General features: G+C 43.4%; 1 protein-coding gene across 4 annotated transcripts; it reads right to left on the bottom strand.

Moving 5' to 3' along the window:
- Positions 1 to 89: 89 nt before the first annotated feature.
- On the bottom strand, positions 90 to 13,598 carry LOC133408194 (sodium/potassium/calcium exchanger 3-like). Of its 4 annotated transcripts, none has more exons than XM_061686753.1 (17): positions 13,483 to 13,598; positions 13,172 to 13,279; positions 11,574 to 11,650; positions 11,417 to 11,491; positions 11,208 to 11,292; positions 8,415 to 8,518; positions 8,259 to 8,333; positions 8,065 to 8,090; positions 7,919 to 7,972; positions 7,699 to 7,835; positions 5,782 to 5,951; positions 4,386 to 4,653; positions 4,110 to 4,276; positions 3,527 to 3,641; positions 2,183 to 2,295; positions 1,967 to 2,032; positions 90 to 1,853 (listed from the first exon to the last, which is right to left on the bottom strand). In XM_061686753.1, exons 1-17 carry the CDS (start codon positions 13,589 to 13,591, stop codon positions 1,743 to 1,745), a joined length of 1,860 nt encoding a protein of 619 aa, XP_061542737.1. In that variant the 5' UTR covers positions 13,592 to 13,598; the 3' UTR covers positions 90 to 1,742. The 4 variants fall into 4 exon arrangements, with proteins under 4 accessions (XP_061542737.1, XP_061542738.1, XP_061542735.1 ...); XM_061686754.1 differs by having other exon boundaries at positions 5,863 to 5,951; XM_061686751.1 differs by having other exon boundaries at positions 8,065 to 8,333.
- Positions 13,599 to 13,727: the final 129 nt, after the last annotated feature.

Here is a 13,727-nt window from a genome sequence, read left to right as displayed (position 1 = left end):
GCCTATATTCTACAAATTTTAGTACTGTATTATTAATCCATAAAACGCCACCATTCTATTTAAGAGCAATGTCTCGTATCGCAAGACTCCCGGTTGGTTTTGATTTGGAGAGCCCAGTTCTCCCTGCGGACCGTAGACCTCTCCTTGGTTAGTTGGCTGAGTCAGCTACAGCGAAGAGCCTCACCACTTAAAAGTATTCAAGTTATGCCGTTTAAATCTGACGTCAAAATTCTTTAAGAGCACCGAATAATTGTCACCTAACACAGCATTTTAATTTACCCGTCAACAACACAGCCAAGCACATCCTCCGGGCGCGGACATTCAGAAACATTCAAACAAGCTTTTGTATTTTTCTACGCATAAAAAGGTCTGCGTGTGCACAAAGGCCAACACACTTGGATTAGTGCAACTATCTCTAGAGCGTGATCAGCCAATTTGTGTACAACACATCAAAGGAGTGATACAAACTAGGCAAAAAATAAAAACTACAAGAAGCAACTACATACCATGAAACTCCCATAAAGATGAAATAATAAACACTTTTGCCACGGTACAAAGTACAAAAGGTACAAACTCTAATTCCAATGAAGTTGGGGTGTGTAAAATGTAAATAAAAACAGAATAAAATGATGTGCAGATCCTTTTCAAATGCAAATATATATTCAAATGCATGTACCACAAAGACATTTAATGTTCAAACTGCTGAATGTTATTTTATTTTTGATTTTTTTTTGCAAATATTCTCTCATTTGGGACAGGGGCAACAAAAGACTGGGAAAGTTGAAGAATGCTGAAAAACAAACAAAACAACTGGAACGTTCCACAGAACGTTGCAGGCATCAAATTCAAAATGAGAGAATATTTGCACACACAAAAAAACAGCCAGGTTACTTTTTTGGTCAGTCTGATTTAAATCATTCCAACTGAAGATCTCTGATCAACTGTTTCCACGTGACATGACGTGATCTATTCCAATCGGGCGTTTAAATGGCCCACTACATTTAATCGGAACAGCCGTTTTTCAGAGGTGACATGCGCAATTCGACATAAACATCATGTGATTCATCTAGATGGAGGCCGGTCGTCGATTTAGCACAGTATAGGTGAATGTTTGTACACTTTTATTAAAGCAACAGCTTGATTAAAGACAAGTTACAAGTATTTAATAACATTTCAGTCAACTCTGGTAAGCAAGCTGCCATGTTTTCAAGCGCTGAAACGATGACATCACCACGCATTTACAGCAAGACAGAGCATGCGCAGACAAAAACTTCATGCAGCCTGACACCATTCCAATTCATACTTTACATGATGAAAATGTACTTTTTTTTTGGTTTAACTTATACAGACAGGTTTGGCAAAGGGAATCTGAAAACATTCATTTCCAACAGGTGTTTTTATAGAGCATTTTTATTCGGCGTGGACTTCGAAACTGATTATAATCGGAATACAAGGCTCCATGTAAACCCAGCTAATAACATTCATCTGATTGAACATTAAATATCGTTTTTTTAGTGTATTCAGTTGAATATAGTTTGAAAAGGATTTGCAAATCATCGTATTCTGTTTTTATTTCCGTTTTACGCAACATCCCAACTTCATTTGCATTGGGGTTTGTAGAAATACAAACTTTTTTTTCCCACGTTTTTGCAGAAGTGGAGTTACAAAACCATGTGAAGTTATTGGACGTGAGGAGAGAAATTCATTCCAGTGAAAAAAAGCCTGCATGTGTGTCCTCTAGTCTACAGCCTCTCGAAGCTGATGGAGCAGAGGAGGAAGATGACGTAGAGCAGCACGAGCCAGAGACCCAGCCTGCGGTCCAACTTCCAGCGGTTCAGGTGGACGCAAAGGACCTGAAGCATGGACGGAGAGAGGACATCTTGTCATTTCCCGTCATCCATAGAACTTATAAAAAGATGACAAGGCTAGTAAAGAATCAAAACATATTTGAGTCAGATGTGCTTACAGTGAGTGTAACTGAGGCCAAGAGCAGGATTACAGAGTACACCAAGCCCCTGCTGTTGATTGTCACCTAATGAAACAAAAGTATTGGCTCGATGACAGCAGTGATTTCAAATCAGAGTTGATGAATTCAGGGTTAGTATGAACGTGGGAGGGACGTGCGCCTCCCGCCCCCAGTACCGTTTGCGTCCGTGGCTGAATATAACGCGTACAAGCTTACCACTGAGCCATAGCTGACAATGAGGGTCCTCAGTGCCCAGGGGAAGCCCAAGCCCAGCAGCACATCAAAGATATTACTGCCGATGGAGTTGGACACGGCCATGTCGCCCAAGCCTGTGGAAAAACCACATTGGGAGCACTAAATTCCATAGTTGAAATAGCCACTGACGAGGCTTAACGAGGCAATTGAAGACATGAGAAAACGCACAATGGAAGTAACGTATTAAGCACTCAAACCTCATCTTGTGTTTGCAGACTAAATGTTAACGTCGCACGAATATACAGAAGTTCACGAACAGTCAAGCTCGTAAAATGTGTGTGTTTCTCCTTTCTCCATGGTCACAAAAACAGCGACAGTGGTGCGTTGAGGTACGAGCGAACCAACTTATTTACTTATGTAGTTTTTCGAGATACCGGCCATCGTTCCGCCGACTTTTTGCCTTGCCTTACGAGCAAAAACTTGTGCTATGTATAGTAGCAGTGAACGTAAACTCACTTCACAACAAGCAGCAAAACATCTCAAAGAGTATTACAAATAGTACATTTAAAACAACCACACAATTCTGCCTTAAAGTCTGCTAGCTTTATACCAACACGCAATCGGAAACGCCATAGATGGGCTATCAAATCACACCAGTGTTGCAGTGTTACAATTCTTTAAGCAATGGATATTTGAACACAAATGGTGGAGCAACACGTAGAAATGCTGTTCAACATTTTTTCCTTGTCCAACGCAGATGCGCTTCAGTTTCACATTATTTAAAATAAAACGGGCAAATTCTATTTTGCATACTAAGCAACAAACCCATTATATTATCAATGATCGTGATCGGTGTTGGCAGTTATTGGCAGATCTCACGCATGGATGATTGGTATCGGAATCAGGAGCATAAAACCCTGATTGGAGCAGCCCAAATTACTGCTGTACTGAAGAGCCGGCCGGGACCATCTCCATGCACAGTAGATCTGCATGTATTATACTGCCCCAAAGTGGCCAAGGAGCAGCACAATGTCTATTGAAGTGAAGCAAAAAATGTGGAAAAACTATTTAATCTATTTACGTTATATTTATATATGTCATTACTGTATGTTTTAATAAAGTACACCATTAAGGAGCGCTATTTTTTTTTTTTCGATTTTCAAAAACACATATCAAACATAGGTGGCACGCTGACCGACGAGTTAGCACATCTGCCTTCACAGTTCTGAGGACCTGGGTTCAAATCCGGACTCGCCTGTGTGGCGTTCGCACGTTCTCCCCATGCCTGTGCGGGTTTTCTCCGGGTGCTTAAAAGTAGGAAAAGAAAGAACGTAAAAAGTGTGCACTTTGACACAAGACACACACCTCGTCGGGCAACAATGAGGCTGGCCATGCAGTCAGGTACACTGGTGCCAGCCGCCAGGAACGTAATACCCATGATGACGTCTGGAATTCCAAGTGTGTAGCTGATGATGGTCACCTGGACAGAGAGGAAAATAAAATAGAACCACTGGGAACTAGTGTGGGCTAACTCCATTATTGCCAAAAAAAAAATTAATAGAGAAAAGATGGATGCTCTTCTAAATCAAGGTTCAGTTACAATTGGAACATACAGGGGGCAGTCAGTTATTGCACTTTCTCTGCCTTTCAGGCAACCTGGATGACACTGGCCTCTGAAACTTAACGATGACGATAGCACCTCAGTTGTGGAGAAACGTGTCATTATTATTATTGCTATGTTATTCAAATTGTAAACGCTGAGGGAAATAAAACAAGTATTCAGAAGAAATAATGTTACATGCCCCAGATTTTATAGCAGCCTAAATAACTTTAAATCACTCTCCTGCAACATGGCGAACATGGAGTTAGCCCACTCTGGTTCTCAGTGGCTCCGCTGTGCGTGTAATGGAAAGGCACGTATGTGTGTGTGTGTGTGTGTGTTTCGTACCATCCAGACCATGAGGTAGGAGAAGATGGCAATCCACAGTGTGGAGGCCAGGAAGGTGAGCAGGTACCAGCGTTCCCAGTGTGGCAGGGTGCAGTCGGGCACGGTGCAGTGAAGCAAGAGGTTCACTGGCCAGGAGAGCAGCCACTTCGCACGAGCGCACCAGCCATCTGAAAAATGTAGACACACACGCAGAAGGCTCGTGAGTTACGGATTCAATCATTTACATCTCAGATGGGATATCTGAGATGTCAACAAACAAAGCCACCAAGTGCTCACCCGGCATGACGAAGGGTTTGAAGGGAGCGTGCTCTTCCTCTTCCCCCTCCTGCTCATCCTCCTCCTCTTCCTCTTTAGCCTGAGCTGCGCTTCCAGCCTCGTGCCCTGTCTCCTTTCCTGCCTCTCTCCCCACATCCAAAGGCTGACAGTCCGCCTCAGCCGCTGATCCATTCTCTTTCTCCCACAGCCTGCCGGCACCGCAACCGTCGTCCGCCAAAGCGCCGCCGTCTTTGGCCCCGACGACCTGAGCTCGGATCAGTCTCTGCCTCTGTGGGAAGGAAGCGAGTGAAATCCCAGATACAAGGAGAAAGCGTGCACAACACCGAACGACCCGGGCCGTGGCGTTCTAGGCGTTAGTTCGTGTTGCGGTAAAACGGCCGACAGTGTGCGGGAGTAGCGGAGCAGAGATGAGCCACATGCACGCGTCCTCACATGCAGCCCATAACAACGCAGCGAAGCGTTGAAAATGCTGAGGATACATGCAGGGGAGCAAAGAGAAGGATCATTGAGTTTCCGAGTGCCTTTGTAATTTTTGTCTTTTTTTTTTTCCCCCAATTGGCGTGGATAGGTTTGTTTGACTTTATCAACCATGAGAGAAAACACGGCGGTGTCTCGAGATACAAGTGAGCCAATTTATGAGTTTTGGACATATGAGCTGTTGTTTGGCCAATTTTTCTTTTTCACTCGTGAGCAGAAATTCAAGGTACGAGTGCTGGTGGCAGTGAAGTCAAAGCAGCAGTGAAAACAATTCTTCAAAAAGGAGGCTTTAAGCTGTTTAGTGCCACTAAGAAACAATGAAAAATGCCATAGGCAGGCTAACTAACAGCCTCCACGTGGCAGTGTTATGACCCTTAACGCAAAAAAAAAAAAAAAAAAAGATCAATGTTTAGATTACGTGATAGTTCATTGTCAAACCACCTGTCAGACGCTTTGAGGCAGAATTGTTTTTGTCGACCTATTTTTGAAGTCGACTTAGCAGAGTTATACGATTTTAATTGAAATTTGATCTCCCCCCTCCCCCCTCCAGCCCTGTCTACGAAAACCCCAGTGATGAATTCTTTTTGGTCAGTTCGTCGATCCTCCCTCCACCAGCTCCATGACTGCCATAAAGGTGGACCTTTTTGCTGTAAAGCCCAAAGTGGTTTTCACTTAAAAGGTGGAGTTTATCAATCAATTTGTCAAGTCTGTGTTTGGGAGGAAAAAAAAAAAAAAAAAAAAAAAGAGTTATGAGAACTGTGGAAACAGTAGTATGGTCTGTAGTTTGTGAATTGTCTCCATTTTCTACATTTTTTTTTTTTAGATGGTATTACTTGAGCTATTTTCCTTTTCCTTAAAGGCCCACAGACCCGACCTGAGCCCACGGAATTAGTAAAGGGGTGCGAGCCATGCGGTGTACCTCGTTGATGACCGTGCGTCCCGCCATGCGCAGGCGAGTGTAGGGGAGGAAATGCGAGGTGATGAGAAGACGGAGGCTTGCCTCTGAGAAAGTGAGCTGGTGCGGATGTCGGTTGAGGAGCTCATCCACCATCACCACCCTTGAGTCCTGACCAACAATAGCGCACGAATCTGGTCAAGATGTTGACGGAAAGTAAAGGGAGAAAAAGAAAAAGTTATGAAAGCAGAGAGACGTGCAAATAAGGCAGATGTCGCCAACCTTCACACGTTTCACGTAATGCAATAATTTTACACACTGGCATAGAACCATAATTAAAATTAGAATTCACCCTTCCACCGAATGTACTCCAGTCTCCTCTCGGGGTAATGGGAAACATTGACACCCAAAGTGTGTCACTTATGTCGAGAATACGCCGAAACGTGCTTTCGGTCTTCACAAAGGTGGGATGTCAGAAACGGAAGGTATTCGGTGCTTTTTGTGGGGTGGGGATTGGCTCCAGCACGTCCGCGACCCTCGTGAGGATAAAGCGGTGCAGAAAATGGATGGCTGGAAGTTTGGAAGGCCGTGTGAGAATCAGCTGTAGCGATAAACCCATATTTGAAATAGCACTGCTGATATTGTCACTTAAATGCAGCTCTCTTTTTCTTGGAATTTGTAGGGCCTTTTTCCCTTTCTGAAGAAGCTCTCCAGAGACGTTTTTATTGGGGTAGGACTCGATTCAAAAATCAATCAATCAATAAATCTAAGGCTTTGCAATTCATCTCTATTCATCGAATTTGAATTGTATAACAATATTTGCCCTAAGAAGCAACATAGTTTAATTGAAATGGATTTTAGTCGATGACTGAATCAAATAATTGACAGACAAGAATGTTGTTAACTCGGGAAACATTTACTTAGTTACATTTCAATACAAACCTGTAGAAAAACTAATGAACTAGTAACTAATAAAAACATAACCAACGTAGTTAAAGTGCGATTTTTTTACGGCAATTTTTAAAAATGGTTTCGACGCGGCATTTCAAATTTGGATGACATATTGGAGGGTTGATGTACTTTGGTGGTATAAAAACCTGTTGCACAAATAGCAAAAAAATCTTGCTTATCATTTTTTTTTTTAAATGAAATTTGTCTCCCTTCAGTGCTGGCAACGATGTTTCATCCAATGCATTGTGGGAGTCGAGCTCTGACGTGTGCGTCAGTTTAATTGGTGTACCAGGAAATGGTGCGCTTGACAAAGGTCCCGCATTGTTTGGGACACAAAATGCAAATAAAATCTGTTAATTTAAATTTTTTTTTTTTTTTTTTTTTTACTAATTTGTAATTAATTCTGAAAAATGCGTTTAAGTCCCACCCCCAAGTTTTAATACATTTTCTCTAGCTTGTGGGCTTACTTTTCTACTACCGCATCTTGGGATGCAGACGATTGGTTTGACGTTTACAGAACCACAGGCTATTCATTCATCTTCTGTACCGCTTCTCCTCACAAGGCTCACGCGCGTGCTGGAGCCTATCCCAGCTGACTCTGGGCGAGAGGCGGGGCACACCCTGAACTGGTTGCCAGCCAATCGCAGGGCACAACACAACAACCATTCACACTCACGTTCACACCTACGGGCAATTTAAGGTCTTCGATGAACCTACCATGCATGTTTTGGGGATGTGGGAGGAAACCGGAGTACACGGAGAAAACCCACGCAGGCACGGGGAGAACATGCAGCTTGCACACAGGCGAGGCCAGATTGAAAACTTTGAAAATTCTTTCAGACCCTGATGAAACCAAACGAGCTACAGACTGGTACCCGCTGGTTGGGAAGAGAAGCGGTCCAGTTCTATTTCAGTTTGATGAACGTTCCAGCAGGCAGCCTCAATTGTGCCACTGGGTCAGCTGACATGCCTGCAAACAGGCGCACATACCTGACTTTAGCGGCATGATGTCGGCATCGCAGTCTCCGGCGTTCCCCACCGCTGTTGCGCGTCGCAGGCTGCTCAAACATGGCTGACCTGCCCGGTGGCAGTATCTTTCTACCAGGCTGCACAGAGAGCCATTGAACCTACACGCATGGATGCATGCACACACAATGTAGACGGCATGGCAGCTTCATATAAACAAGGAAAGTAAAGTGGTTACACTCACTTCATAATGATTATGTATATTCCATACATGGAGATCAGTATAATGGTCTCCCACCTGCAGATGCACAAGCATACAAACACACATTTAGAAATACTCAAATTAGCAAGTGAATGTTATATAATCTAATATTTCATCTCATGTCCTACCACTGGACTTTTTCATCGTAGATCACCTGCAAGTTCACAAGAAAATACAAAAATAAAACATTGGTCATGGTTTGCTCATGCAACAGATTAAATGGTAAATACTCGAATTGACTTGTGTTGTCTAGCGCAAGAATGACTTGAGCTTTGTGTTGAGAGGAAAATGTTAACTGAGGTTCCTGAGCAGGGTTTCTCACCACGATGAGCACAATGATGGACAAGATGTAGAAGACGGCGTCGCGAAACAAAGGCCACCAGCTCAGAGAGATTGGCTGGAGAGAGAACAACCAAGCATCTGATGTTTATTTCTCAGATCCAGCAAATATGGCCTTATCTGTGTTTGTGTGTGAGACCTGTCCCGCGAAGATGCCACAGATACCAATGATGACTAGGACGTTAAAGACGGCTGAACCCACAATTGTGCCCACACCTACGTCCCCTTTTGTGATAAACACTCCTGAAAACAGATTGAGAGTGATTAAGTCAGTATGGAGCAAATCAAAATAGCATGATGTGAAAATGCATTTTCTTCACATATACATGAGCATGGAGGGAGAGGACGACTGGTTAGCACATCTGCCTCACAGTTCTGAGGACCCGGGTTCAAATCCGGCCTCGCCTGTGTGGAGTTTCTCCCCGTGCCTGCCTGGGTATTCTCCGGGTACGCCGGTTTCCTCCCACATCCCAGAAACACATGCATGGTAGGTTAATTGAAGACTCTAAATTGCCCCTAGGTGTGAATGTGAGTGCAAATGGTCGCTTGTTTCTATGTGCCGTGCGATTGGCTCGCGACCGGTTCAGGGTGTACCCGGCCTCTCGCCCAGAGTCAGCAGAGATAGGTGCCAGCACGCCCGCGAGGAAAGTGAGGATAAGCGGTGTGGAAAACAGATGGATGGAAATCTGCGATAAACTGAATCCGCAATAGGTGAACCGCAATATAGGGAGGGATTACTATATTTACCAATTGCTCCAAAAGGGATTGATACTAATGGAAAGGACTGCCAGTTTCATTTTCTTGTTCAGAAAATACATAAAATCAACTCGTTAGTGAAATATGGACCAGTAAGATCCACACGCCCTTTAAATGTATAACCTCAATTCCAATGAAGTTGGGACGTTGTGTTAAACATAATTCAAAACAGAATACAATGATTTGCAAATCATGTTCAACCTACATTTCATTGAATACACTACAAAGACGAGCTATTTAATGTTCAAATTGATCAACTTGATTGTTTTTAGCAAATAATCATGAACTTTGAATTTTATGGCTGCAACACGTGCAAAAAAAGCTGGGACGGGTGGCAAAAAAGACTGAGAAAGTTGAGGAATGCTCATCAAACACCTGTTTGGAACATCCCACAGATGAACAGGCTCATTGGGAACGTGTGGGTGCCATGATTGGGAATAGAAGGAGCTTCCCTGAATTGCTCAGTCATTCACAAGCAAAGATGGGGAGAGGTTCACCTCTTTGTGAACAACTGCGTGAGAAAGTTGTCGAACAGTTTAAGGACAATGTTCCTCAACGTACAATTGCAAAGAATTTAGGGATTTCATCATCTACGGTCCATAATATCATCAAAAGGTTCTGAGAATCTGGAGAAATCACTGCATGTAAGCGGCAAGGCCGAAAAACCAACATTGAAGGCCCGTGACCTTCGATCCCTCAGGCGGCACTGCATCAAAAACCGACATCAACGTGGAAAGGATATCACCACGTGGGCTCAGGAACACTTCAGAAAACCAATGTCAGTAAATACAGTTCGGCGCTACATTCGTAAGTGCAGCTTGAAACTCTACTATGCAAAGCAAAAAGCCATTTATCAACAACACCCAGAAACGTCGCCGGCTTCTCTGGGCCCGAGCTCATCTAAGATGGACGGATGCCAAGTGGAAAAGGGTTCTGTGGGCTGACGAGTCCACATTTCAAATTGTTCTTGGAAACTTGTGGACGTCCCTGCTTATTACAGCAAGAAAATGCCAAACCACATTCTGCACGTGTTACAACACCGTGGCTTCGTAGTAAAAGAGCCTCCAGCCCAGACCTGTCTCCCATTGAAAATGTGCGGCGCATTATGAAGCGTAAAATACGACAACGGGGACCCCGGACCGTTGAACAGCTGAAGCTGTGCATCAAGCAAGAATGGGAAAGAATTCCACCTTCAAAGCTTCGACAATTGGTGTCCTCAGTTCCCAAACGTTGATTGAATGTTGTTAAAAGAAAAGGTCATGTAACACAGTGGTAAACATGACCCTGTCGCAGCTTTTTTGGAACGTGTTGCAGCCGTAAAATTCAAAGTTCATGATTATTTGCTAAAAACAATCAAGTTGATCAGTTTGAACATTAAACATATTGTCTTTATAGTGTATTCAATTAAATATAGGTCGAACATGATTTGCAAATCATTGTATTCTGTTTAACACAAGGTCCCAACTTCATTGGAATTAGGGTTGTATGTGTTTGTCCAGATTAGTCAGGGAATTTGTGATGGTGTCGTGGTACATTCGCCTGACTTCAGCGCAGACAATGTGGGTTCTGTTTCCACTAGGTTTCCTGTCTCTATATGTGCCCTGTGACTGGCTGGCGACCAGTCCAGGATGTGGAACACTTTTCGCCTGAAGTGAGCTGGGATAGGCTCCAGCTGCGCGTGCGCCTTAAAAGGATCAACAGAATTGAAAATGGATTTGAGAAAACATGTATGGGCAGTATTTGCTCCTTTACTCCTCCTATGGCGGCAATGTCTTTAGTCTATTTGGACCGTTAAAACCTTAACGTAAACACATTTTAAGTCAAATTAAGGGTGCTTGTGTACAATATATCCATTTTCTAACGCTTCTCTTCAGGGCGCCAGGGAAGTCGGAGTCTATCCCAGCTGAGGATGGGCGACAGAAAGAGCCTGGATTGGTCGCCGGTCAATCGCAGATCACACAAAGGCATTAAACCAATCCCATTTTCACCCACGAGCAATAAGTTGGATCCCAAACTGGTACGCAAAAGTCACCGCCCCGCCACTGACTCACTAGTGACTAGAGGACCGTCAGCCCCAATCAGGTGAAGATGCTGATGAGTGCTCACAATTTGCTGATGAGGTATCATTGCATAAACTCCAGAGTGAATTCATAGATTAGATAAGTATAGGACTGACCTATCAAAGATGTGAAGAGCTCAGGGGCAGAACTCCCGGCGGCCATAAAGGTGGCGCCGGCGACATCCTGGCTGAGTTGCAGGTTCTGCAGTACAGAAACGGAAGCTAATTCAAAGTGGAATGTTTCGATGCTCCGCCTTTTCCCGTCAATATGAACCAGCAAACTCTGTTTTGAATTAGAAATGTGTCACAATAAAATCCAATCAAACCTCTGAGACTTTTTCGAGTGATGGCACGAAATAAACATCACACACAATGGCGAGTGCGTGAAACATGTAGATAGCCTGCAAAGATGAGATAGGTCCTCATGTGATTTTTGAAGAAATACATTCTTCCATTTTCCATCTCATCCAGCTGTTTACTCACACAGAGCACATGAAGGATGACCGCTCCCTGTCTCCGCTGCTCCAGAGTAAAAATGTCTTCGGGAAACTCGCTGATGGCTGAACAAGAGAAGACAACAACAACAACAACAAACAGCGGACTGTAAACTGGAGCGTTTATAATTCAATTACTCAGGTTTTCGCCATCAAACAGAAAATCGGAAATTTGTAGTTCAGACCCATTTCTTTACAGTGACTTCGTCCCACCATTTCCTTTCTGTGTAATTAATTTTGCTAAATACTTTGCAAGCATTAGAACTGTACAAAGAGTGACCAACAAACCCTCTTTACAGAACCTTTTCACAGTGTATGACTAAGCCGCTTCACATGCATCCTAAATGAGTTTTCTGCCTTCTTTTCTTGTGACCCCCTACTATCGGTCCTGCCATCTTGTAGACTTTTCTCAATGATGTGGTTGACTTTCAAAAGACACAAAGCCCAGCTTCTCCTTGAGTGCCATTAACCTCAACGGTCAGACAGTTGCGTAAACTCATGTGCGCCAGAGGTGATGTTGGACAGAGGAGCCATTTTGTTAGAAGACGCACGATGAAATGTTGTATTGCTACGCTGATTCTCTCTTGGCGCCTGTTTCAAAACTGGCCCCACAAGAACAGAACATGTTGAAGTGATGAGAGAGCTACTGATGAAGAGGGGGCACTAATCAGCAGGTCACTGGCGCTCTGATCGCACAGATTCCAACTCGAGACGCATCCTTCAGTTTCTTAGCAACCGCGTCCCTCAAAGTCGAGGTGAGCCTCAATGTCTGCGCGTCTTGATTGTGGTAGTCTGCGGCCGGCACCAAACTTCTCAAGACGCAGTGCACGCAGAGAAATTATGAAAGATTCTTTGTGCATGACCTATTAATTTAGTACTCTGAATATTGAAACCCAGATATTAATCAATAGGGCTGAATACAAATTCATGCGAGTTGTTCGGATTGTACTAAGACAAGCGATTCTCAATGTACACGTGGGCTCTCGCCAGTGTTATGGCAAAGAATCACTGAATAAAACACAAACGAAATGCTCGACATTTAAAACATGCAATACAATCCAAAATATTAGAATGAAGCTTGTAGCCAGGCGTAGTCTGTTTAAATTGGATTGGAATCGAATAAAGTCAATGTTTTACTTCTCAAATACAGAACATTTTTAGGTGCAGTTCAGTTGTACGTGTTTTTAACTTTGAAGTAAAGTACGATATAGTTGAATCTCATCTTTAAGAACATTTAAGTGCATTTTGGATCTAACCTGTATGCAATACATTTTAATTGGCTCATTATTGAAGTGCACGTTTTTCTTTCCCTCTATTTAACCAAAGTATGGACGGTAATGTCCAAACTGCGCATAATGTTACGTGGTTCATAGTTTATAATAAATAATACTGTGGAGCTGTATTTTTATGTTTGTCATTATAGTGGTACTGAGTATTTTTTGAGGTGCTCTATGGTGTTGAAAAAAAGCTTGAGAAAACTGTTCTATGATGGTGGACAATGTCGTATCTGCCAAATGTAACTCCTAACACAGGAAAAAAAATGGATTTAAAATATATACATATATATATATATATATTTTTTTTTACCAGATTTAGAAACAGAGTGTGAGGATTGATTGTTATCATCTATCTGTGCGTTGACCTCCTTTTTGGATAAGAAGACATCATCGTCGTCCCCGGAGGGTCCATGAAGCTCTGCAATGAGGAAAAGCGACGTCGTTGAAACCCATTTATATCACACTGCGAGGATTTTCAGAGTGATCCAAATGTTGCTAATTGCTAAAGGCGTCTAATAATGAATTATTTAGCTTGATACACCCCCCCCCCCTACAAAAAAAAAAAAAAAATTTTCAATCATTAAAGTGAAAACTCCAAAAGGTATTTTTTTCTGTAAGCACCTGTAACGCCGTTGAGATGCAACACCCAGACGACTGCGAGCAGACCGAGTCCACAGACGCAGAGCCGGGGGAGAAGCGGCGTCTGCCTCGGTCTCCTCGGCACCTTCATCCCGCCCGCCGGCCTCAACGCTCAGAACATGGAGCCGCTCCTCCTCGCGTGTCGCGCCCCTGTGCGCAGAATTAGCCCAAAACACTGGCCGTTGCCATAGATTCAACGTGATCGCCTTTCTTGATTCTTATTCCGC

Source organism: Phycodurus eques, chromosome 9, assembly GCF_024500275.1.
Source record: "Phycodurus eques isolate BA_2022a chromosome 9, UOR_Pequ_1.1, whole genome shotgun sequence".
Taxonomy (NCBI): Eukaryota; Metazoa; Chordata; class Actinopteri; order Syngnathiformes; family Syngnathidae; genus Phycodurus; species Phycodurus eques.
This window is presented reverse-complemented; position numbering and strand designations above follow the sequence as displayed.